Here is a 26,414-nt window from a genome sequence, read left to right as displayed (position 1 = left end):
CAGAGTAAATTCAAACCTCTCCTCCTGGTCTACAGAGGCCTGCACCATCTGCCGCTGCTTGGTTCTGTAGCGTCAGCTCCGTCCATTCCCCCCTTGACCTCCTGCCACCTCCCCCACCTCCCCTGCCAGCTGCAGGCTTTCCCCTGTTCTGGAAATCTCCAAGCTCATCCCCGCCTTGTGCCCCAGCGCGGCTCCTTCTGCCTGCTGTGTCTCCCCTGATCTCCACGGGCCGGAGCCCCCATCCCCTGCCGTTCAAGTTTCCAGTGTACGTAGAAGAGAATAGAAGAATGAACTCCATGGGACAGTCCCCTAAATCCGAAATCACCAGTATTTGGTCATGTTTTCTTTATCCTTTTTTCTTTGTTTTTTCTTTTTGCTTTTGAAAACATTGTCCTTGCTGCTGTGATGTTTGAAAGCAGAGCTCTGACACCATGTCATTTTACTCCTGAGTACTTGTTTCTACAAAATAAGGACATTCCCTGTATAACCGCAATGTCATCATCACAGTTAACAAAATTAACAGCAATCCCCTCATATCGTGTAATCCTCAGCCCACGTTCACATTTCCCCAGTTGTCTTGAAAATGTCCTTTTACATTTGGTTTTTATTTTTTATTTTTTTTAATCAACATCCAAACAAACTCCACACGATGCATTTGATTTTTGTCCTCCTCACTTGTCTCCCTCTGGCCTCCAGTTCCTTTGCTGTGCTTTCTGTGATGTCTCTTTGCTCTTATGTTTCTTTTAATTTGGCCTGTATTTCGAAAGGTTTTGTCTCTCATTTTACTGAATTTTGTTCTCATTATTTATGTTCTTGTTGTCTGCCCATCTTACTTCTAAGAACTTCTGTTTCTGATTTGTGCCATTTTTTTCAAATCACCAGTTGTTTTCTTAATTTTTTTTAGCTCAGCTTGAAATAATTGGTTGTGGTTTTTATCTGGTTGTGGTCACTTTTTCATGGTGTGGACCATTAGTCTGTTTAACTTCACCTTCCTTTTTCTTGTCTTACTGAGTCGGGCTGGGTTGCGTTTCTGTCGTGTCCCTGTGTGTGGGATGTGCTGCCCTGTTCTGCAGAGAGGGCATGGTGGCCAGGGTGGCCTCTCCATCTCATGAAGGATGCGGGCACTGCTCTGCCTCTCAGAGCACCATGCCACGCAGGCCTTCACGGGTGCTGGATGCCTGGCTTTTAGATGCTGTGTTTGCTGCTCGCCGCTTGCTCTGGACGGCCTGCCCTCCTAACTTTCAGGGCTTCCTATCCTGCTGCACGTGATTGCTGCTCCCAGCACATGCCCCTAGGAGAAGTCTGCCTTCTGAGTGGAGTGTTTGCTGGGTGGGCAGCACTGACTGACCCTCTGCAGCCCTCTTGAGCCCCCTGGATTTGCGATCTTCCTCACTCAGACACGGAGAGGAGGCATTTCGGTTGCCAGCCCTTGCCAGACCCCATGCTGCAGGGTACCCCTCTTTCTGGAATTGGTATTTCATGGGGCTTGGGGGTTTTGTGGCCCTCGGGCCAGTCAGTTGCCCCCTCTCCCCTCTCACCACCCAGCCTCGCAGCCGTGTCCTGTGCAGTCCTGCCCACCTGTATTCTGTGGTTTGTGGGGATTTTTCACATCAAGTTTGACTGAAGATTTCATCCACCTCTCGCTCTTCTAGTTGCTCTGTCTCATTTCCAGGAACAGATTTAGAGAGAGTCCAAAAATGATGCTGGCTCTGTCACATGTTGCCTCAGAGGCCTTCCTGACCTCCGTTGAAGTCGCCGCCCCTCTGACCCCTCTGAGCCCATCACCACCTGAACAGAAACTTCTCTTCATTCTCTGGTCGTTTGTCGGGGCTGTCTTACTCGCTGCCAAGTCCCCGCAGGGCTGGCATAGTGGCGGCCCGTGACAGGTGATGGTGAATCGTGGGCACACGGGGCCCCATTCCTCCCTGGGCACCCTAGAAATTGTGCGACTTCTCCCAAAAGCTCTACCCTTTTGACAACGATTCTGTTATCCTGAAAGATAAGTATAAGAAACATCTTTCTCTAAAATGTTTTGAGGGCAGTAAAACTTAAAAAAAAAAAAGCAAGATATTAAAATAGTAATGAACATACACTGAATTAAGTATCATCAAACATTTTAAAATCTAAACTTCCCACGTCCCAGCAGAGGACTGACTGCGCGGTCTGCTTTCTGTCGTGGAGTCCCTCGTCGCACTGCGCCTGTGTGCGTGTGTGTGTAGGTGTCTCCTGTGGTTAAAGATGGAGTAGTGACTGGCGTCGAAGACAGCGTAAGCCCTAGATTCACAAAGAGAATGTTTGCACTGGGGAGCCCTGTAATGCAGTTGGAGAAAAGAGGACCTTGGAGCCGGAAGCAAAAAGCAAGTTCCTTGCCCCGCCTCTGCCCTTAGTAATGACGGGACCTTGGGCCTACCACCTACTGCCGCTAGGCTTCCGTCCATCAGTGAGGTAGAGGGGTTGGGTTCCTTCCAGCTCTGAGTCCTAGGATTCTTGTCAGCATAAGTACCTGTTAGCTTAAGACCAAGTCTAACCCCCAGGTGCGAGAGTCAGGAGACACAAGTGTTTTTTGAGTTGGAGTCTCTGCTATAAATGTAACCTGATAATGAAAGCAGAAGTAATACCTTAAACAAAATGCACTGCAGTTTGATTTTACAATTATCCGTTTGCAAGTAGCCATTGAGTATTTTTTGTTGATTCACAGCAGTGGTGTCGTGGGGGAGAAAACGTAAGAGAGATTTCTTGGTGAAGTACAGTTCCAAAAATAGTACTGTGTATTTTTGAAATTTTTGAATTAACACCCACAAATTGGAATGGCCTGGGGTTTGTATCTTGAATAAGCTTATGGCGTATTGTTTATTCAAGCGCAAAGGTTTTTGCACGGAGTAGAGAACAATGTGAGCAAGCATTCGGTTCCTGATATAATGATGACGGCTGTGCAGGTGGAGCACTCCTTATGCGCCAAGCACACATTACAGACATTGTTACTTAGCCACGCTGTGGAAAATATCATTGTTTTACAGATGAGACAGACGCGAGAAAGTGCAACAGTGCCGCACCGCTAGTGCAGAGTGACAGAGGTCAGAGTTCACGTGAGCGCTCAGGTAGTGCTTCTTAGATGCTGCTCTCAGTACTCTGCATTATTAAGCCATTTAATCCTTGCAGACCCCCTGTGAAGTTGGCCCTCTTACGTTTCCTTTACACATGAGATAACTGAGGCACAGAGAGGGTATGTGACTTGGCCAAGGTCACACAGCTAGTGTCAGCAAGGATTTGAACTTGGGCAGTCAGTGTCCAGAGTCCAGGTCCTCATCTGCTGTATCGCACTGCCCAGGAGCAATGTGACGACTGACAGAAAGATTCCAGATTCTCACTTTCAACCATGTCATTAGAAGGAATACCAGAAGGGCAAAGAATCCTAAGACATTGTAAACTTGTTTTTCCTTATGTTAGGAACAACATTGAGTTTTTAGCCTTACTGAATGTGACTTGAAATTCAGCAAAAATAAAACTTCCTCTTTCCCAGTCCTTGAAATCTTGAGTTTGGGGACCGTTAGTGGGAAGGCACTCTCAATCTCAGGTTTCAGAACCGTACTGTGAAGGGCACGTCCTCTCTGGGCACTTGTGGCTCCCAGGAATCACTACGGCTCCTGAATCTCACTGTCACCTGCTGTCCTGCTGATACTTGGTTACTCTGCGCTGGAGCATCAATGTGTGAAAGATACTCATTTAAAAAGAGAATGCCCAATTTGAGGGGGAGGGTGGCGGTGAGATCCGGTGAGATCTAAAGTTAGTGACGTATTTTTATGAGAAATTTGAAGTAATACTTATCAACAAATGAGAGTGGCCTTGACTTTCTCATTTAAATGGAATCCTTTCTTTTTTGTTACATAAACTGTTTAACTTTGGGTTTGTGTTTAAGAAAAAGTGAAGCCCGGCAGTACTTTTGAACTTAAGGTAGCCGGAGACTTTGCTGGACATGTACCCCCGAGGAGATAAGCCAGGCATGTGTCTTGGTCGGCCCCCTCCAGTGCCGCCGGTGAGCCTGAGGGCTGACCCAGAACCGTAAATGACGTAGAAGGGCCGAGATCTACAGATCCAGCGTGACTGCCCCGCCCTGTGGTTATTGAGCTGATTGCTTGGAAAGTCTTTAGTGGTTTTTCGACTTGAAAAGAACAAATTTGAAATAAATAAATTGATCCATTAACCTGTTACAGGAAGGTTCCCACTGTGCTTAGTACCCCCAAATCATCTCAGATCAGGTTGACTACACGACACTGTAATAGATTTTCAGGGTACTATGTGGACCATAAAGTGACCATTAACCAACTTGCTTTGTTTATGAGAGGCAGGCACTTAATGCCACTGGCCTCGTGCTGGAAGCACATTCCACTGTGGTCTGTTTCATTGCTGTGAAGTCATTGATCAGATGAAAATGACCAGTTAGCAAGTAAGTGTTTCCTGGGCTGTAGGCTTTATGAATAATGTGTTCTTCAGTTAGAAACAGCACTTTAAGCAATTGTTTAAACCTAACCATTTGGGAATGAGGGAGAGAGCTTCATGAATAATTTATTTTCAAAAGAAAAGATTAAGGGATCTGAATTTTTTCACCTCCCAAGCCTTTTTTACATTAAGTGAAAATACCTGTAAATTATATAAATCCAGATAAATAAAATTCATAATGCATACATGATATGTGTAAGTTTATATACTTCACTTTAAAGGAGTCTTTATTGAGAAAGGTACAGTCGTATAAATACAATGCGTTTAAAATAGGAACTGAGAATGGAATTGCTGGGAGGGTTGCGGGAATGTAACATTGAACGTACATTAGCATAGTGCCGTGGGAAAGCTTGAAATATGGTTAATATGTCCTTGTATCGGGAAGGACTCCGTCAAAGCAGGCCGGTTTGATCCCCTGTGCTTAAACATTATGCTTTCCACTTTCTAAAACAGACCACCGTCTTACAAGAATTGTACATCCTTGGTTCAAGGTTTAAATAAGAGAGTTTGGGACAGGGGTTAGTTACTAATTTCACAATACCAAAATTCCCCACCCCCCTTGTTCTTATAGCATTAAAAATTCCCATGGTTTTTCACTTGTGGGCCTATCTGACATGGGGCCAAAGTGATCTGCCTTAGTGGGATTTTTGTTGACCATCTTGCCATTGAAAGAATTAACAAAGGCTCAGATGAGCCTGGATACTACTTACAATCGGCAGCCCCCACCGACCCCCCGACCCCCCCCCCCCCCCCGCCATGGGCACCAGTAGCTGTTGTTTATTGAGGGACTCGGTTTCAGGCACTGCTCAAAGCACTTAACACCCTGTTTAATCCTAACAGCCTTCTGAGCTAGGTGCAAATGTGCCTTCCTTTCACAGCTGGGGGAGCTGAGGCTACAGTGCTTACTTTTTGCCCGAGTTCACCAGAACCCATGTTTTTGCCCCTTCAGCATCTCTGCTGCCTTCTCCGTTGCCTCACAGTCAGACCAGAGGGACTTAATGCTGGGTGGGTCACCAGCATCATATAAGGGTACACTCGCTTAGTCGCTGTTCAGGTTTTGCCCCTAGAACAAATTAGAACATTGTCAAGAACCAAGAAGCATGAGAGCAGGTCTAAGCGCTGTGCTGTTGTCAGTCTCCCGGAGACCCCCTCGCTGAGCCCGTTCTCTCTGGGTTGTCAGGGTAACGCATTTGGAAACACACAGCACACATTCCAACAACAGCCAGGAGCCGATGCTTGTATCACAGAAGAAACAGAAAAAAACTACAAATATAAAGCACAAGGGCTTGAGTGGATGCCCATAACATTAATAAAATGAACTGTTTTCTTGTTAGGAAAAAGGTATCTTTGTTTGAAAAAGATAGTCATAAAGATGGATAAAATTAAGTTTAGGCTTCCAAAGAGAGAGGCAGGAGGCACCTGAAGCCTTTGCTAGCGAGAAGGAGCGTATCCTCTGGTGGCGGTGGGCGACTGAGGACAGGCTGCAGGGACCGAGTCCTGCACCTCGCAGCCATTGTGTCAGAAGGACTTTTACGATGATGTAGGAATCTTGGCTGTTTCCGTCTTCTTTTTCTGCTTGCTGCTTCTGGGGGATTTAAAAAATGTCATGTTTAAGATGGTGGGCCTCCCATTCTGAGCCAGTCACACTTGAAAAATATCCCTTGAAATTATCTAAACTTAATTTCTGGCCATTTTGTTTCAGAAATAGTAACCTCAGGAGGTCTTTGTTCTCTCCACTAAAACTTAATCTATTTGGGAAAATTCCATTTACTCTCTGTAGAAATTGACTGGACATGGCTCCTGTGAATGATATGGTTGCTATTATCCCCGAACACTGTAAAAATGAACTTTGAAACAGTTGAGTAGGACCCAAACAGAAAGTGATGTACGGCTGGAAAATGGTTTTGTTGAACAGTGTGCGTCAATATTTTACTGGTCACTGCAGCACTGAAGTATATGTTCAGTTTTTTAAAGTTTCATTTTTAGAGCGGAAACTTTCTCACAAACCAAGGTAGATGAATCAAGCGTGTTTGAATCAATGCGGAAATGTCATCCACATCGGCGGAATGAAAATCATTAGCCTGCTGCTTGAAATCCACATAAAATGAAACCATGTTACTCTGTCCTTCATCCAGCGTTACCTTTTCACTGAACGAAAGAGTGCTGTGACTCTGCACAAATGCATGTAACTGGACTACCATTTTCCTCCAGCTGTTTTTCAGAAAATGCTAGAAGCAGATGTTAATTGAGCATGGGGTAGCACCCAGCCTGGATTGAGTCGAGTTATGTCGAGTCGAGTACAAGCATACGTTTAAACACAAACTCACTGTTCCTCCAGATCAAGATTTCTCCAAACCGTGTGGCGTAATTTCAAGTATATTTAAGCTGTGACCAGAATTTACTGTAGGAAAAGTGAGAGTGGATAAGAATACTGTAAAAAATATGCAATGGAAAAAATGCAATGACAGCTTTTTTACGTGTGGCTGTGAGAGTCTCTTAGGTCCGTCTTTTGGAAGGGTTTATTGGTTCATAATGTGTATCAGTAGCCACATTTAAAGGATCTCTATCTAGGACTGGGGCAGATGCAGAAGGTCTGCCTTCTAATCCCAGCTTGGCCCCTAGGCAACTCGAAGGCTCTAGACAAGTCAGCCAGCTTCAGTGCCCAGTTTCACCTTCCACTGAGTAAAAAATTGCGGCTAGGTATCCTCTCAGTTGCATTCCAGCGTCAGAATTACATGATTCTTTGGGGGGCTATTATTCTAATTCTTAGATCTGTCAACTCTTGGAATGTATTTCCAAGCACAAATTGATTGACTAAAGTGTCCTCCTTCTCATGGAGGGAAAGGTGCCGAAAGTGACACCCTCCACCTTGTCCTCTCAGAGTGAGCCGAGGGCCTTTGAGCCCTGACCGCTGGCGTCCCAGTGGACGTGAATGGGCTCTGCTGGTTTAGGTGTGAGGGGTCATGGAAGGCAGTTCCCCAGCACAGGATTCCTTAGCTAGTTAATGAAGGCAGAAGTTCTGTCCTATACCCTGCTGCCTTCATTAGGCCTTGGGGGGCAGAGGCCACTGGTCAGGCACTATTTACAGTGGAAATCTGAAAAAAAGGTCTTATTTCCCAGAGCTGTCCGCAAGCCCTTAGAACCTTCATGAAGATGATGAAAAGTTACTGAGTCGCGTTAATCACGCTTAAATGCTCTACATTGTTTAACAACAAATAATCTGCTCCTATTTGGAACTTGACAAAGAAAGAAACCTTTGAATTAAGGCTGGAAAATGTCAGAGAGTGTTTCAGGCAGGGAAGAAACAGTGTTCTCGGGTTGTGATGTGTATTACCCAGAGCCACCCCCCAGACAGCTGGCCTTTCTTTTCTCTGAAACAAGTGGCCGTCCTGTCAGTTTCTTGCCCCTGCAGCATACGCAGGCCGTTTTCACAGGCGTGTGGTGGTTTAAATGTCAAGAGTTTTGCCCAGTGGGCAAAACCCTTGCTTACACCACAGGGTTAAAAATGTTGACAAGCGTTAGGTTAACCTCCTTGTTTTCATCCTCCGTTAGATGAGAAGAGACCCTTCTACTGGCACATTTCTCACGGATCTCCCGTTCTCCCGAACTGTGGCAGGAATAATGCCAGTTGTAATTAGGCAGGTGTCAAGTTGAACCCCAAGTGCCTCCACAGGTGCTTATTTCCCTGCCTCTCCCAGCAGCCTCTCGACTGCTAGCAGGCCTTCCACTTGTGAAGTTTTGCCTAATATTTAACCTCAGTGTTCCCTGTTGGAACTTTCCCTTATTATTCTCATCGACCAAGAATAATTGATCTGTCTTCACCCAGCAACTCCCATTTGCATGTTTCAGGAGTCACTGTGTCATCTCCTCTCTGTTAAAGACAGACTCTCTCACCCCCTGTCATGAGTGAGGTCTTATGCACCTTGTTCCCAAAAAGCCTTACTCGCTGTGTTCGTCTTCTCAGCACACGCGCCGGTGTGTCAGCGCTTGATCGTTGTCCTCACTGGTACTGCACCTGTTTTTACCAAAATGGAACGATTCTCTCTCCTTTTACATGTCATCCTCGTATTAACACAGTTCTGGGTGTTTGACTTGAACAACACTGTGTTGTTGACTCATTTGCAGGGTGGTTCACTGCAGTCCTCCGCATGGAGGGCAGTGTGGGGTCTGAGCACTGTGAGCTGCGTCCCCAGCTCTTGAAATTTGCTCTGCATGTGTGGGGGTGCACGGTGCACGTACACACCTGCACACACACACTCCACTTCACAAATCAGCTGAGTTACAGCCTTCGCAGGGTAGGTGTACGTGGTGATGTTTGGAGCATTAAATGGAGTGATCAATATGACACAACTGAACCTGAATTTCGGCTGCATCTGTTCATTGTAGCAGATCTTCTGTTTTCAGGAGTGGGTGTCTGAAACTTAAGAATTTAAGGACCTGGATGCTTATATTCCTGACTTCTGTTCCTAAAGCCATTAACATTTAAGTAAATATTTCTGGTTTTTTGTTTTGTTATCTTTTTTTTTTAATGGAAGAATTCAGGATTGAACCCAGGACCTCGTGCGTGCTCAGCACGCACTCTACCACTGAGCTGTATCCTCCCCCCGGTAAATATTTGTTTTTATCTATTTTATTCTGAGATTCCCCAAGTGAAAGATGTGTTAGTTATGTGCCCTTTAGTTACACATGCCGTCTGCACATCCTACTCGGCCACATCAGGGCAGCCTGCTCAGCCACGGTAAATATCCATTTGTGAACTCTAGTGGGTAGAGCCCTTCCTGTAAATTTTCTTGATTACAAAATTGCTGTTTCCTGGGGTTCTTGTTAAGACACTCATCTTTAGTCCTAAGAGTTGGTTGAAGTAGTCCTTTCAGTTACAAGTTTCTTCAGACATTTCTGGTAATGGACCCCAGTGGAGAGCGACAAGGCAGTGTGTTTTACGCCAGGACTATACTTGGAATGGTTCTGCTCTTAAAACACTGATGAATTTTTTACCAAAGTACAGTAGATTCCAGTTATTCACAAAGGTTAAGGAATGGGGTATTCTGATTGATAAAATTTTCTAAAATAATTATCAGATGTACCATTCAAAGATGGATAGTCTTTAGGAACTGTATAATTGCTTCATTGTGCATAGAATAAGCTCTTAGGAAACGCATATTGAATTGGCTAGTTAGAAATACCTTTCGGGATCCTCTAGTCCAAAGACGAGAACACCGAGACTAGGAGGGCTAGGTGGCTTGCCCACTGTGGCCCTGTGAGTGAGCAGGAGAACCAGGGCAGAGCCCAGATTCTACCCAGTCCTGGGTTTTCTCAGCTACGCACACTACCCTGCACACTTTGGGTTATTTAAGGCGATGTGATGGAGTAAACAGAGGCAAAAGGACCCAGTTACTAGGATTCAGAGTTTAAGGTACCGACTTACTGTCATCACATAACCTACATACTGTGTGTATGTATACATGTTAGTTATGCTAGGAAATGTGCTAAGTTCTTTACACATTATCTCATTTAGCCTTTAAAACCACCTTATGAGAGATACTGTTGTTATCCTCGTTTCAAGATGAGGATTGAAGCCCCATAATTTGCCTCACTTAGTAGAGCTGGGACTTGAACCCATGCAGTGGGACTCACACTTATGCTCTGAACCATAGTACTGCCTTCCTGATACATTTGTTGTTCCCTTTCAACGTGAAAAAGCATTTCTGTCCAAAATTGTTTTGAGGGAACTATCTTGCTTTGGTAGTGATGTTCAGGTCTAAACATACCCAAAGTGTTTTCTGTGTTTAAATGCACGTAAAACTCTTAATAATCCAGATGGGCACATATGGAGACCAAAAGGGCCTCCCGGCATGAGGTCGTCCTGCTGAAATCTACTGCTGTGGGCACGTTTGGCATGTGAAGGCTGCCTCTCCTCTCGCTCCTTCCGTGGGTTCATGTCCATTTCCACCCAAGCTGTAAGGACTGTTTCCAGGCTCCAGCGAGAAGACAGTAATGATGATGAAAGCCAGCTTGGTTCCTGAGCCTGTTAGGATGGTGATTCCCCACGCTGCTCCTGCCCCCACCTGGTTTACAGCTGCGATGTTGCTCCTGGTCGCCCCAGCACCGACGCAGGCGCAGGGCTCAGAGCGCAGCAAACCGAGCTCTCACCACCTAGCGTCCCGCAGGGATCCAGTCTCTTCCCTGGTCTCCCCAAGACCTGTCTAAACTACTTAATTTGACTCTTCCCCCCAGTAATATCTGAGAATAGTTCAGAGAATTCAGCACATATTCTAAACATTTTTAAAAAATCAGCCTTAATGAGGTATTATTTATGTAAAACGCACCCTTTTATGCTGAATATTTCGTTTTCTGTGTATACCACAACATGGGGTGATTTTTCAGTGTTAATCCACCTTTGCCTTTCTAGAAATCACTTAATCATGATGTAGCATCATTTTTATGTATTGCTGGATTCTATTTGTTAATATTTTGTTAAGGAATTTTCTGTCTTTGCTTATGAAGAATATAGTCTGCCATTTTCTTTCTTTGTGGTGCTGTTGTCTCATTTCAGTCTGAGGGCAATTCTGGCCCCGTTAAATATGTTGAGAATGTTCCTTCTTCCTCTGTTTTCTGAGTTTCCTTAAGGTTGGTATTATTGCTTCCCTAAATTTTTTATTAGAATTAACCAGTGAATCCATATGGGCCTGGAGTTTTCTGATGTGGAGATTTTTGATAGCAAATTCAGTGAACTGAAAAAAAAGATACCAGGCAATCTAGATTTTTATTTCTTCATATTTAGTTACATAATGTGTATCTTTCAAGGACTGTTTATTTCATTTAAGTTGTTGAATTTATTCACATAAGGTTGTTCATAATATTTTTTATTATCTTTTTAATGTCTCCAGAATCTGAGTGATGTTTCTGATATTGGTAAATTACGTCTGCTCTTTCTTTTTCTTGGATCAGTCCAGCTAGGAATGTCTCAATTCTGTTTATTTTCTTTCAAATTATCTGTTCCTGAGTTCAGTGATTTTTCTCTATTATCTGTTTTGTGTTTTGTTCATTTACAGGCACTATTTCTTTCCTTCTCCTTACTTCGGGTTTCATTCGCTTTTCTTTTTCTCACTTCCTAAAATAGAAGCTTAGATCTTTGATCTTTTAGTCATTTTTCTTTTTTTTTAACTTAAGCTTTTTTAAACTATAAATTTCCCTTCAGGCCTGGCTTTGGTGTACCCACAAATCTGATATATTTTTATTATTATCATTCAGTTCAAGATATTTTCTGATTTTCCTTATGATTTCTTCTGTCTCGTGAGTTATTTAGAAGTATATTGTTAATTTCTAAATACTTGGGAGATTTTCCTGATACATTTTTGTTACTGGTTTTTTAACCTCAGTTGTGGTCAGAGAACACATTCTGCATGATTTTGAGACTTGTTTTAAGACCCAGCTTGTGGTCTGTCTTGATGAATGTTCCATTTGCACTTGGAAAGTGTGTGTGTGCTACTGTTTGGGGGTGTCATTTGGGTCAAGTTAGTAGCGAGTATTGTTCACATCTTCTATATTCTTACTGATTTTTGCTTGTTCCAGTAATTACTGAGAGATGGTTGTTATGGGCTGTTTTCAGGAACGGTTCCCGGATGATGTTACCGTTCCAAGCTTTTTTTTTTCCCCCTAATCATTCTTAAGACTTTCCTTGTTTGTAAATAGTGGGCTTTGCTCCTCTGAAGTTTCCACCTTTCCCTGAGCAGAGGAAAGCTTTTTCTGGATGGGGTGTCAGCGGGGAGGACAAGTAGGCAGGAGTTGGGAGGGGTGACATGACTGAGCAGAGGGTCAGATTGATTACCTTTAGTTTTCCTCTGATGCACAGTGTAAAAGAGCTTGTGCAAGGATTAGGAAGACTACCCAAAATTTCTCAGTTCAGGGCAATATGATAAATGTTGAGTTGGCTCTGGTTTGGTGAGGCCACCATGAACCTGGAGGGGGGCGCCCTCCGAGAGTTTGTTCAGGGTACTTTAAGTATCATTTACCTGCCTCCGGCAGAATCCTACATTTGGATCCACTGGGAGAAGTATGTTCTGGGACAGTTTTTAATTCCTTTGAGAGTGGCAGAAGGAATTTTGGGGCCTATGGCCATGCATGCTGGTGCCCAAGTGAAAGCCGTTTCATTTTCTATTAAGGAGGCCTCGTCTCACGCTCACAGGGCAGATTCCCAGATGCACGTTCCAGTGTAGTCAGCTCCCAGGGTGATTGATCCGCTGCGGCCCTTCCTCCACCATATTGCTGACCTAAACACCCAGCCCCTCCTAGGACACTTAGCCGTATCTCCCCTTTTCGATAGCTCCAGATGCATGCATGAAAACCTTTTTATATTTTAAGGTCTGAAAGTGAAGATTCATGTAGAATGAAAAAATGCGGTCTACAAAGACAAGCAAAGCCTTTTTGAAACAAAGCTGTTTAATTACCTGCCTTACTTGAATGGAGTTTCTAACTCAGTCATTTACAACCGCCTACAGGATTGTTTTTAAAGGTGTTTTCTTATTTGTTTTATTGATGAAGAGATGATTTTTTAAATGGAGGTACTGGGGGGTGGTTGAACCCAGGACCTCATGCGTGCTAAGCATGCACTCTACTATTGAACTGTACCCCCACCCCATCCCGCTACCCCACCGATAGGATTTTTGTTATAATCTTTGGTCAGCTATTCTATTATTTGCATAATATTTTTCTTTAAATAAACTCATTTTAAAAACTTAGCCTCATTCTAAGAAGTAATAACCATGAAATCACAGGTTTTATTTCCTGGGTATATATTTTTCCATATAAAGTGTCCTAAATTGAAAGTGTTCATCCGTATATCACCTAACATCACCGCCTCACATACCACTCTGAGTACGCGTGTCATGCTTTGCAAATTGCTGGTCTGGGCAAATCTTAATTTGAGGGAGAAGCAAATTAGCACTTGGCACTGGTCTGACAAGGAGTGGTTGTCCCTGCAGTGTGGAGGTGCGTGGCCCCTTTAAGGAGAAAGGGGCAGTGAGAGGAGCCTCGGGAGCCTGGGGTAGCAGCTTCTCAGTGAGGCAGATACTTTATTATGATTCCATTATTCTGTTTAAACGCCCTGAATTTCAAAACTAGCCATGTCCACAGTTAAAACACTCTAGGAAATATTTGTTACATGAATAATGTTGAATTAAGTAAGCAGAATGTATGTAAAGTTTTATTTTGTTATCAATTTAGAATAGTCATATCACTGTTATCCTCGATTCATTTAACTATTTTTCAATTTATTTTGCAGCTCTCTTATTCTAGCAGGAGAATCGCAGGGTTGGTTGTAATGGCATGATTTATTTCATTGTTCTGGGAGGAGTCTCCAACAAAGGGACTATTTCCAGTTTGGGGAGACTTTACTAAAGGGGCTGTTTCCAGAGATGCAGGAGGGTGGATGAGAGCCCCAGGTCCCCAGCCAGTCCTTCCCCGAGGGTGAGGGGAGCGTGTGCTCACTGGAACGTGAGAGAGCATGTGTGCGCTGCGTGGAGAGGGCTGCTGTGAGGGGGTGCAGCCAGTTCCTGGTGACGCTGTAGCAGGTGATACCCTGACCTCACTCTCCTTCCGTCTTCCACATCTCCTGTCAGTGCCTCCCTTTGGCCAAACCCAGCTGGAAGCCAGCGGGCGGAGGAGCCCACTCATGAGGTCCCCGTGCTCGGCCTGTCGAATGGGGAGCATTGTGGAGGGGCGCGTCAGTCTGCAGGGCATGTGTCTCTTTGCTCATGGCCCCCGCGCTCTTTCTGTGAGGTGATGGGGCAGGGGGGTGTCGAGAAATAGTGAACGTGAAACTATTACCTTCCCCCTGCAGCTGGTAACAAAGCCCGAATTAGAAGTCATAGCCAACTTCTGCCACCACCAGGCCGTGTCTCCGTTACCCTCTGCCGCCTGTGCGTCTGCCGGATGGCAGGTGACCCACACCTTCACCGCTGTGGGATTGGAGCCCATGGTGTCTTGTCCCTATTGAATTGTCACAGCCATCCTTGTGCCCTGAGACCTCACACTTCTCCCCCTCTCCGAACCTCAGGCAAGTGCCTGTCACTGACCAGAACCCGACCAGAAGACAGAGGGTAAAAGGCTTGCGATGTCATCTGAGTGTGGGCCAGCGTCCTGGCACACAGGGCAGGGTGAAGGACGGGGGACAGGGGGGAGGACTCAGCACAGATCCTGTACTAGAAGCCTGATCTGCTCCTGCCAGCCCACTTCCACGCGGAGTCCTGTTTCAGCAGCGGCAGCCGCCTTCCCTCTGCCGTCTGCCTTCATGCCGAAGTGGTGGGGGAACTCTCCTTGCCACGTGCAGCGCAGCAGTGTGCTTAAATGAGCAGGAAACCTGAGAGAACGTCCCCCGTCTTTAATGCTTATTCTTCAAGCGCTCTTCAGTCTGATCGGCTCCCTGAGGGTCTGTGTTCCTCTAGACTCAAGCCAAAGTTTCTGACCTTCTTCGGAAAAAGGCGACAGTTGTACACATGGAAGGAACAAGCTCACGTTACTAACTGCGTATTTTGTGCTAAGTGCTTGTGGCGCTGCACTCTCCCATTTAGTTCTCACCACGACCATCTGGAGGAGGCGGTGTTGTTATCCTTATTTGACAGATGAGGAAACCAAAGCTTAGAGAGGCTCAAGCCACTTGTCCAAGACGCAGGCGGGAGTGAGAACGGGAGCTCCGTGTCTGTGGGATTCCGAAGCCCTGGCCTCAGGCTCTGGTGCGCTGCCGGCCCGACTTGTTCACCAGGTAGCCCTCAGGAGCCCGCTGCACGCCGGGCGGTGTGCGGGGGCCGACAGCAGGAACCAGCTGGACTGTGCCCTCCCCTCACGGAGCTCGCAGTCTGGCAAGGAAGGTGCACACTGAGCAGCCCTCAGCCAGGTGTGTGGGGCGGACTGTGATGTGGTTGCTGAAGGACCAGTGAAGGATGCCAGGAGAGAAGGTTGCCGTCTGTGAGCTTGGAGACCATTTCCTCTGAAGATTGGGGTCAGGGAGACTTGGGGGGGATTCGATGCAGAGTGAATAGTTGGGCAGGGAGCTCTCCAGCCACCAGGATGGCGCTGAGGTGGTGCAGCCCCCGAAGCTCCCACTGAGAGACCCCACCCAGGAAGGTTAAGTTTTGCTTCAGTCACTCTCCGTTCTTCATGGTCTCCAGTCGTGCTGCGGCCCAGCCGCCCTCAGAATGGGCGAGGGGGACGGAAATGGTGTCTGAGCTGTCGGGTGACGTCTTCTGCTTTAGAATTTTTTACTTTCTGTCAAAGAAACAGTTACAAAGCAAGTTTCTATTTACTCTGTGTTCTTTATTTAGCCTTGATCCCTCCCACCTAAATCAGTCCGCTTCACCGAATGTTTAATGAGCGAGTATTATGTGCAGAGCTGCTGCAGAGACTGGAGGAGGTGGTGGGCCTCAGGCTCTCCTCAAGGAATCATTGTCTGATAAGTGAAAATGAAACTTGAAATGACTGTCACACAAATCTGTTTGTCCTAGAATGAGGGGAAAAAATAGCTTCGTGGTTTCCTGAAACGTGTTGCCCATTTCTGACTCCTAGGATGCACTTTGTCGTGTTAGGATGGGAACACGTAGTGTGTCCAGTGATTATTAGCATGCTCTGTGTGAAGGCTATGGTGTATGTTCTCCGGGGCGTTAAAAAGTCAAATGGGAATGAGGTCTCGTTCTGTGTGTGTGTTCAGCAAACTCCGTGTCACTGGCCCCGGTCGCCACGTGAAAGCCTTGCTGAGAAGTGCTGATCGGAACAGGCCGGTCTGCGCGTGGTGACCGGTCCGCAGCTGTCATCGGAGCCAGGAAGGAAAGCTGTGGGAGTGTAGGAAGGGTGCAGCCTTCAACGGACACTGTCTGCCCAGCCGCCTCCCTGGTGGAAAGTCAGAGGCCAGGGTTGCTTTCTCACGTGTGAATTGCTGACAATCATCGCCACCCATCTGAGCTCGAAGTGTCATTGTAGCAGCTCTGACAGAGATGACTGATTTAATAACTTGTTAATTGGTATTGCTGGAAAGCTCAATATGGGTGTCTTTTGTTTGTTTGTTTGTTTGGTTTTTGTCTTCTCTGGAGGTAGAAGTTGAGTGAACTTACAATTCTTTCCTAAGCTTAATACATTATGTAAACGTTTTAGGGAAAGCTGGGATCTGTCAACATCTGAATAATCTTATAATGCAAGAAGAAAAGAAGTTTAGAAAAACATCTCCCTGATAGTTATTAATATAAAATACAATGCAAAACAAGTGTTCACTTTTTCGCCCCTTCCTGTAACCTACCAACTTTGCACATTTGTTTTTATCCCAAGAGGAATTGGAAGGAAATTTAACTTAGTTGTCCTGTTTTTCTTCTGGGCGTAAGCCTGCGACCTTGAAGGAAAATGGCTTATAACCAAATGAAGTGTCAGCCCCATGAAGGCAGAGACCGAGACTCCAGGCTCAGTTAGGCACTGAGTAGATTTTTACTGAATGAGAAGAGAGAAAATCATACGTTGGTTCCATTTTGTGAGTATGCTACAAAAGAATTTCTCAGTTGTCTTATAAAGTCTGGGAAATGACAAAAAGACAATCTGCTTTTTCCATGGAATCCTCACAGACCTTTGAAAGCACTGCGGCGCGCAGGGAAGCCCTGGGACGGGGATCAGAGGCGTGGGCTCTGGGCCCAGCGCTGCCGCTCAGCTGTGCAGTTACCTTGGGCATGTCACTTAGCCTCCTTTTCCTGTCATTTATGAAGCAGGCGTTTTACACTTGCCCTTCTTATTTCGCAGGGTCGGTGAGAGAGCAGATGAGGTAAAGAATACAAAAGTGCTTTGAAAACTGGAGAGCGAGGCCTACTTTCCCGCTCAACCCCGGGGGGCTCTCCTCCAGCAGAAAGCGCAGGCGGGACCCGTCCGCTTCTCCCAGGAAGCCTGCTGCCAGCCAGCTACTACGGGCTCTTCTGCCCTTGGTGCTTAATACCGCTCCCTGAGCACAGTAATTACTGAGGGCTGTAGGCGCTCAATCCGTGTTTGCTAATAGTTACAACGTGGACAGTTCACAGACTAAGCCCTTGACCGCCAGCCACGCGGAGGCGTGTGCAAGCGGAGCTCTGTGTGTGCGGCGGTGCTTGGCCCGTGCTCCTGCCCAGACTCCCCGGGCTTCCTGCGCTGCTTGACACCCGATAGAGGGAGGAAGGTTTGTCTTTACATTTCAGCGTGGGGTGAGTCTTTGTGCATTTATTTCAACTTTGGGAAATGTAGGTAGCTTTTGTTTGCTTGCCCAAGTGTTCTCTTAAATTTGTTCAGGTAACACATTCATGTAGTACAAAATTCATAAGCTGCTCAGGAGAGAAGAGGGGAAGGCTCCCCCTTCTGCTGTGGCCTGGCTCCACTCCCTCTTCCTGCTCTTGGCAGCTGTGTCTGCTCAGGTGTGGAGTTCCCATAAATGGATTTTGAAGTTTTAAGTATCTTTCTTTGAAAGAGAAAAACAGGTAGGTAGCTAGTTGGGTAGAGATAGTAAGGGAGGGGGTGTGGGAGAGATAGATGGTGGAGAAAGCTAAGCAAACGTTCCTCTTTCTGTCTGTTAACGCATCTAGTCTTGCTTTTTTATGTACAGCTAAAGAATAACCAAAAACCTTCCACAGACATGATGATGCCAGTATTTTACAAATCTGAGAAGTTTGACCAGAGGGGAAGAAGTGAGCCTGTTTGACCTAAGTTCCCCGATCTTTTTTCCTCAGCATATTGAGATTGATAGTCGGAGTCTCAGGCAATCTCATGCTCATGAAGTAATTAAACAAACCCCCTTCTGTTTCCACCCACTGCAGAGTCCTGGCGGGCTCATCAGTTTGGACAGGTGTGGAGGAAAATCTGCAATCATTTTCAGATGGTGCAAATTATTCTCTTTTTGTTATCTACTGGGCATTACCCTTTCCCCCAAAAAAGTGGTTTATTAATATATGCATTCCTAACTTTCAGATTTTCTATGGGTGGAGAAAATGAACAGCATGTATCATGCACACTATGCGGGGTAAATGCTATTTAAATCTCGTTTGAGCTGCTAAACATCTCACTGACACGGGAATCACTGGCTGGAGTCCAGGTTTGTTGGGGTTTGGTTTTTTCTTTTCCTTTTGAGGAGGGGTCAGACTTTTGAGAACTAAGCCATCTGTCCGGCAAGTTATTTTAAGGCTTTAATAACAAATACTTTGCAATTTATTTTAATGTGTAGGGGAGAAAATTAATGTTTTGCAAAACCTGATATCTTTAGAAATGTCTTCCACGTCCTGTTTTGTTATCATTTTGGTGTTGTAATCCCGATTTGGTAGCACACATCTTTGTACTAATGTTTTTGCAGAATTAATTAGTTCATTAAAAGCAGCATTTGAAAACGGGCATGTCAGTACCGCAGTGCACATCTTCAGAAGGCTCTTGCTTCTAAGAGGCAGAGAGCTTCTCCTAAAACAGGTGCAGGGGTTTTGCAGCTGCATATTAAGCTGCAAGGCTTTGAAGAATGTCTGCTGCCTTCTTTGAGGCTGGTTCTCTGGGACTCTGTGGTTGCTGTTGTTACTGAGTTTTGATGGCTAATGCAATGAACTCCTCGGCACCGCAGATCTCATCAGCTGCAGAGAACTTTGCATTTTAGTTGTTTCATACCTGCCTGACTGGGGTCTGCATAGCTTACTTTCAACGTCCTGTCTACTCCTTCAGCAAATATTTAAGGAGTGCCTGGTGGGCCCCTGGCACCGGGGCCAGGTACTGGGGTTGGGCGTTGAAGAAGGCAGTCGTGTGCTCCCGTGGAGAGTCCTGTTGGGGAGATAGACATTAAACAAATAACCGCTCAAGAAACTGCTTAATTACAGTGGGGACAGGAGACACAGAGAGAATTAAAAAGTGCTATGAGGAGGAAGATGTGGTTCACTGACTGCTACCAGGGAGTTGTCAGAGAAGGTTTCCCTGAGGAAGTGTCATTTCAGCTGGAACCCAAAGACGAGCAGGGCTGACCTGGGTGTGGGGTGGGAGCGGTGGTGAGAGGAAACCTTCAGGCAGAGAACGCAGTACGTGCCGGTGTCCAAGGTGGTGCGAGCTGGCCCAGGGCCGTGGGAGGAGGAGGAGGCCAGGTGAGGCCGGGGCAGCGCAGCAGCTGGACCGCAGGGCCTCGCGGGCCCTCTGAGGACTTGAGACTTGACTTTCTGACCCTGCTGAGCCTTAAGCAGCGATGCAGAAAGCAGGCAGCACTTTTTCTCTACGAGCCAGGAGCCGCTATAAAGCACGGGTGATGTGGCTTCAGAGGCCAGAAGTAGTTGCTCTCAGATGACCTCTAAGGTTATGGGAGTAGGTCCTTGCCTTTGTTGGAAAGATTAACAGCGAGAGATAGTAGTTTAAAAACCAACAAACGAGCAAACACTAACCGTGGGCTCCAGCCTGGGAGCATGACTGTAAGATGATCGGAGCTGTTAGATTCCTTGCCCCCAGTACTCCCCTTCGGTTGGGCTCACTTCTAGGTTGTGACATATGAATACATATATACATTTCTAAAGTGGAAATAGCTGTATTGACAAATACAATTTACCATTCAGAAAAGAACAAAGAAGAACATCAGATACCTCAGTTCTCGGATAGGTCTAGTTGTGTCTGAACTCGGGGCCCGTGAATGACTTCCAGAGTCCTATGAACTGTGGAAAACTGCATGTAAAATTTTGTGCAGACATGTATTTTATTTTTCAGAACGTTCTGAAAGGGATCTGTGACCCAAGAAAGATTTGAAGACACTGATAAATCAGAAGACCTTTAGGTTTCAGAGGAAATATTTATGTCATTTCACAAGGCTGAAGTGGGGTAATTGGGTGGAGATATCAGTCAGTGGGTTTGAAACAACCTGGAGGTCCGAAAGTGCCTGGGGCTGCTTGTGAGCTGTGTCACAGGGGACTTTATGTAGTCCACCTCTTGGAGATGCCGTTAAGTGCCTAGATTGAAGGGGACATTGAATTAGAGGTCCCAGTGTCCTTTACTTTTCCAATTAAGGACCTTTAAAGGAGCACGCCAACCTGCTTGAAGGAAATCAGAAGAGGACAAGGTTTCCAGGGCTTCAGACATCAATGCCAGAAATCTGAGAATGATGTGACTGTTCCTGCTGCAGCAGAGGTGTGGGAATAGTTGAGACTGAAGCTTCATCCTAAGGAAGCCTTTGGAAATCCTGAGAAGGAGCCTTTGGACGCACTGGGAAAAACGATCAGAAACCGCTGGGAGTCTGACTGTGACTGGGGAGCAGGACAGGGAGGCGGCCTTCTCTGGTCGTTTAGAAGTTCACTTTCCACCTGGAAGTGCTGAAGTACGACTCACGCCTTGGTCTAAGCCTGCGACTTAAGGAGTTTGTGTTTCTAAAGCCTGGTTCTTGGACCAGCAGACTGGCTGATCAGCCGAGTGCTTCAGGAAGAACCAGCCAGCTCTCCTTTCTCTAAAGGCTTCTGTAATGTAAATAGGAACAGCGATCTTTCCAAGTTATTACCCTGTTAACAGGTTGACAGATATGTGCAAATTGTGACTCACTGCTCAATTTGGCACTAAATTAATGTCGTTCTGCACCGCATCTGCTCAAGTGTAAACTAGTCACCACTGCTGTGTTAGTGCTTGTTTGCCTATATTCCAAAGGTAAAAATTAAAAGTAATTCCATCCTGCCGCAGAACGGAGCACGACATATGGTGCAAGTGTGGGAGGGGGGCGCACTGTTCCTACCTGTCGTCCGCCCCGCGCTCAGAGCCGGGCCATACATGCCGGAGGGCACATCCGGGAGGAGACCCAGACCACCTCCCATACCGACCCCCCCTCCCCCGCTCTCCCCAGCGGAAAGGAAATGTCATCTTGCCTCCAGCTTTTTAATTTGCCATTCCAAGCTTTCCTTATTTCTGTCAAGTCACTAGCGGTGGATCTGCGTTTTGAAGGTTGGGTCTATTTGAAAATGAAATGTTTTGATTTTGCTTCTAGGATTCAGACATTGTTTTCGTCAGTTGAAGACGCAGCTGACTTTCTCTTTTTGGCAAATACATAGTGTCACCTGTAAAAAGGAAATTTGCATCTCCTTTATGTTAGGCACGGGAATGAAAAACAGTCTCCTTGAAATGCATTTTTACAAGATTAATAAAATCTTCGGATTGAGTTTGCTGAGCTTTATCTGAGATCATTAGTTGGGGAGGGAACAAAAACTCCCATACTTTCCCATGTCCGCAGCAGATACTTTCCCTAGGAGTTCTTCTCCTGCCACTGCCCTTCCTTTATAAAGAGTCATAAATAAGGGAGTCCAGAAGTGGCAAGGAGCTTTTGTTGTCTGTCCACGGAGAACTCGGACCCCTACGAAGAGCAAGCAAAGTCGGCTAGCTGGCATAGACTCCTGAAAATCTACACACTGAACTTGGTTTCTGGAATCATCTCCTAACCTACCCATTCCCCTAAATTCCTAGCCTACGAAAGAGACAAGTTTTCTAGAAAGTGTTTTGAAACCTTCAAGGTGAAAGATACAAGGGGGAGCAAATTATGACGTTCCCTTTGTGCTGAAGTTCTGCAATTCATTTGCATTCTGCTGTCCAGAGCTATGATGACTATTGATTGAGGATCGGTGCAGAAGACCTTGCCCGTCCCCTTCCTATTAACATACACTTAGCAATGACCTCCATTCATGCAGGACGTGGATTTTTGCCCCCTGCTGGGGCTGAAGTAATGGTGTAAACCACACACATAGAGTTAACAAAGAAGTGTGTAAATGCAGAAATGTTTCCAGTGACCTGGTGTAAACTTTTGACAGGAAGTTTGCCACGTGTCTTCCACCATTTCAAGGAACAGGCAGTAATGAAAAAAAACTGAGTGAATTTCCTCCTTTCTTCATCTTTTCACCTCTTTTGTAGCATTTAAGCTTAGAGCCAAGGTTGTGTGTCGTGAAGCTGTAAATCTGGAAGCTACGTGGGAGCTGCCGCGTGATGTCTTAGTCAGTCTGGTTCTTGGCCACCCAGGAAAGATTGTTTTCTAAACCATTTTCAAAATCAGTAGAATGACGTCTTACCTTTTAGAAATGCCTCTTGTTCTTTCTGAGCTAGGTCGCTTTTTGATGCCATGTCCTCCTCTTATGGTCCTGTCTAGAGATGGAAGGTAGCTGTTTGGTACCCGGTTTGTAAACGCCATTTGCATACTTGAAGAATCTCCAGGTGTCCCCGAAGCGCCCTTCTCCCCAGGAGCCAGCAGCCTTCTGCTCACCTCCTCCTCTTCTCACCTGTCTCTGGCTCCAGTCTTACCGTTGTCGTCACTTAACCGCTGGGCCTTCTGAAGTTTTTCCTCTTCCTTTTTCAGGTCCTTTTTCAAGTTTAAAACTGGTGTACCATTCTCTAAGGAAAACCGGATAGGTTAATCACAGGATTACTTCATGCCTTCCATGGCTCATACGCTGATGATCACTTTTTAGCGAATGGTGTTACGTTGTCTGCTACCTGCCATGAGCCCCAGGTTTCAAACTAAAATCTTTTCATGTTGTGAGTGGAGAGCTGCCCTCCCTCTTCTCCCAAGAGAACATAGCTTTTCTGTGTCCCTGATCTAATGGACATATAATTTAATTTGTCATATCCAACGGATACGAAATCCAATGTAAAATCCTTAACAGATAGATCCACGTCTCAGCTATTATATTATACGTCCCCTTTGGGTCCCTGTGATTGGATGGTGAGCACAAATGCTGCTATGATTTTATTCTCGGAGGATCTGAGCCAGACCCAGCTCTGTTGATTCCGTGGGATGGCGTTTTCTGAATGAGCTTCCACTGGTGGTAGGGAGGGGCAGGGATTTGTCACGACTGAGAGGGGACGTTTTTGCAGCATATGCCCATGATATACCAATAGGAGTATTTATAATTTTTGAGTTCTGGGTATCACCAGGCATCATGCTAAGTGCTTAGTGTCAGTTATCTCCATAATGATTAACACTTTTAAGACATACAGGTTCCTTGGGCCAGAAGAACAAAGGACTGCCTTTCAGAGGAATGTTTCCAAGGAAAAATGGAGCTGATAGATTGTCTGATGTGTTTGTCTGCAGTGAGAGGAATTTTAGAGCCAGGTAGAGAGTTTAAGGGATAAAACTGTAATAGGTACGCAGAAGACTAATCAAATGAAAATCCAGTTAAACAAAAAACTGCACAAGTAAATGAATGTACTTATGAGCCATTATGTGGCTCAGCTGTTAAAAAATATACACAGAGATTTCAGGATGTAAACAACAAATACTGATTTAAGCAAAAATTGTGATATAATCTGAATTTATTAGACTCAAACCAGGAAAACAGGACTAACTTCAGGTATTTAAAACAAAAGGAATTCAATCCAGAGAATTGATTTTTCAGGTGATTGAGATGAGAAGCCAAGCAAGGAACAGTGAGGCCAGCACAGGTGAGTGAAACAGGAAGCTGCTTCCATCCCTGGACCAGAAGGACAGAGGGAGGGGCCCTGTGATTGGAGCCCAGTGGCCAGGAAGGAGGCAGAGCTAAATTCTGATCTATGGAAGAAAGCCATGAGGTCATACCTTGAAATGAAAAACCAAGAACTAGCATTAAAAACATATCACGTGGAACGACGAAGGCAAATACCAAAAGAAATCACTAAAAAATGGGCAGTTCTGGAAGGCAGGAGGAAGAGCTGGGGAGTAGTATTTCTCCTAAAAAGCCTCGTAAATCGCATTTGCCTTCTTAAGAATGTATTTCATTGACGAAAAATTAAGTTGAAAAGAGAAGTCTTGCATGCACTGTAGATTTGTACTTCAGTGACCAGGGTTCCAGTTCAGACACGTGTGTTTCTTTTCCCACCCAGATACGTTGATGACGTGATCAGCCGCATTGACAGGATGTTTCCTGAAATGTCCATCCACTTATCCAGACCCAATGGAACATCGGCCATGCTTCTGGTAAGTGCTTCCTGACCTATTTGTAGGGACATGTGAGAGAAAATTGGCCTCAAGGTTGAATCTGTTTCTGTGTTGTCAGATCTCTAGAATGGAAATTAAATCCCAGCTTGGTGGTGAATAGCATATTTCTTTTTACTGGCATTGTGTAGGTTAAGCATTCTGCATGCTGAACCCTTGCTTTTGAATGAAATTACAGAGCCACCTGAGAGTTACCCAGACAGGAGAGACAGTGTGAGACCTTTTCACCTGTAAGTCAGTTCATGGCTTGGGTGAATCTGTTCTACGTTGTTACCCAAAGACAGCAGGAATGCTCAGCTATTGGATCCTGCTCACGAAAACAGCCTCTTAAAACAGAACAGGTTCTGTGGAAAATCATTTTTTAAATCTGTTACGTATTTGAAGAAAATGTTCTGAGACCTTGTCACTGACAGCTTCCGATTTTGTTGTTTCTGTTTGGGGTTTGCTTTGAGCAGGTTGACATGGTGAGCCTCACCGTTAATGTTTGTATTTGCACAAATTCACCAAAGACAGGTGTGTTTGGGAAAGACAGTGGAATAGAAATGTCAGATTATGTTAGTAGTTAGAAAGGCGTAGAAACTTCAGTGATGAGACACGTTTCTAAACGCTGTGAACTAATACATGCTGGAAGGCCACTTCCCTGGGCACAGGTTTTGAGGAGCCACCGCCTTTACAGAAAGCAGAATAAGTCGAATCAGAGCAGTGATTTTTGATGCATATCCGGAAGGTGAGCTTCAGGGCCGGTGTCTTTTACGTCTCTCCAGCCCTGCTGCTCCGGGGCCCCGTATGAAGTCCGCATAGTTTAGCATTTTAATTTCATAAACTCTTACAAATAGCCAGTCACCCAGGATGAGTTACTGTTCACTCAGTCTGTTCACCCAAAGAGAACAGGCTTATCGTGTGTGCACGTGTGTGTGTGTTTTCTCTTAGGGGAGGAGAAGATGTGGGATTATTAAATGGGTGGTATTTCGTGTGGGAGAAAAAATTAGTGAGGTTCAGCTGGGTCACAAGCTACTTTAAAATTCTTTCAGTTGAAAAAAACACAGGGACTGAGATAACAGTATTCTCTTAATAGAAGAAGAAAACAGTTCGGATCTGTCTGTAAAACACACGATAATTTCAGCTTCCGTTAAACGTACAAATTGTCGAACTTTCAGATCCTCAGGACCCAGCGGCTGAAACATAAATCCTACTTTGGGAATACTTGACAGGGACCAAGGAGTTAATGAGGATAGAAACAAAAGCATCCTCAGTGAGATAGCTTTGTTCAAATTATCTCTGGGTCATTGAGCTTCCGTTTCGTGATGAAGGTAGGACTTTGGCATTGACAGGAACGAGCGTGGAGAACGGGGGTTGTGGGTAAACGGGTCTGAGACATTCAAGTTACTTCCACCTGAGAAAGCTGGCTTTTTTTTTCACAATGACCTGTCAGCCTCATCTGCTTTCTCGCGGAGCTTCTGTTTAATAGACTGATGGGAGAGTTTAGGGACTCGACTCAAGAGCGGAATCCTGTTTTATATGTACTGGTTTTACTGCCACGAGTGGCTGATGCAGAGCACTCTGCATCTGGCCAGCTGGCTGTTATCTTTCTTGGGTGACATGGGAAGTCACATAACAGGGTGCTTGTTTATAGGAAAAGCAGTGTGTGATCTGAATCAGATTCAAATTGCCGGGTGGATAATCATCCTTTTAACATAATCGCTGTCTTTGGCTTCTTCACTTTTAAAAAGGTGGTGTTTTATTAAATTACAGATCTCTAGGCCATTTGCTGCGGCCACACACATCTCCGAGGTCGAAGGGAATCCTCACCTGGGAGGAGAGCAGGACCGGCAGCTGCCATCTCCCCTGACCCTTGCTGGTCACCTGTTCCCTCTCACGGGTGGAGAAGGCTGGGGCTGTGCTGCGGGCAGTTGAGCCCCGCCGCACGAGCTTCAGGCAGGAGTCAGAAGTTGTTTTCTGGAGATTTGTCTGGAGTGAATCATGC

At 45.6% G+C, this 26,414-nt stretch overlaps 1 protein-coding gene across 2 annotated transcripts in view; it reads left to right on the top strand.

The window, feature by feature from the left end:
- The window catches only part of MED27 (mediator complex subunit 27), a 186,712-nt gene that overhangs the window by 99,471 nt on the left and 60,827 nt on the right, over nucleotides 1–26,414 (top strand). For both annotated transcript variants that reach the window (XM_010955894.3, XM_074362447.1), the window contains one exon: nucleotides 24,319–24,412. In XM_010955894.3, the coding sequence (XP_010954196.1) occupies nucleotides 24,319–24,412 (94 nt within the window). Of the gene's footprint in view, nucleotides 1–24,318; nucleotides 24,413–26,414 lie in introns of those variants that run through there.

This window comes from Camelus bactrianus, chromosome 4 (assembly GCF_048773025.1).
Source record: "Camelus bactrianus isolate YW-2024 breed Bactrian camel chromosome 4, ASM4877302v1, whole genome shotgun sequence".
In the NCBI taxonomy this organism is placed as follows: Eukaryota; Metazoa; Chordata; class Mammalia; order Artiodactyla; family Camelidae; genus Camelus; species Camelus bactrianus.
This window is presented reverse-complemented; position numbering and strand designations above follow the sequence as displayed.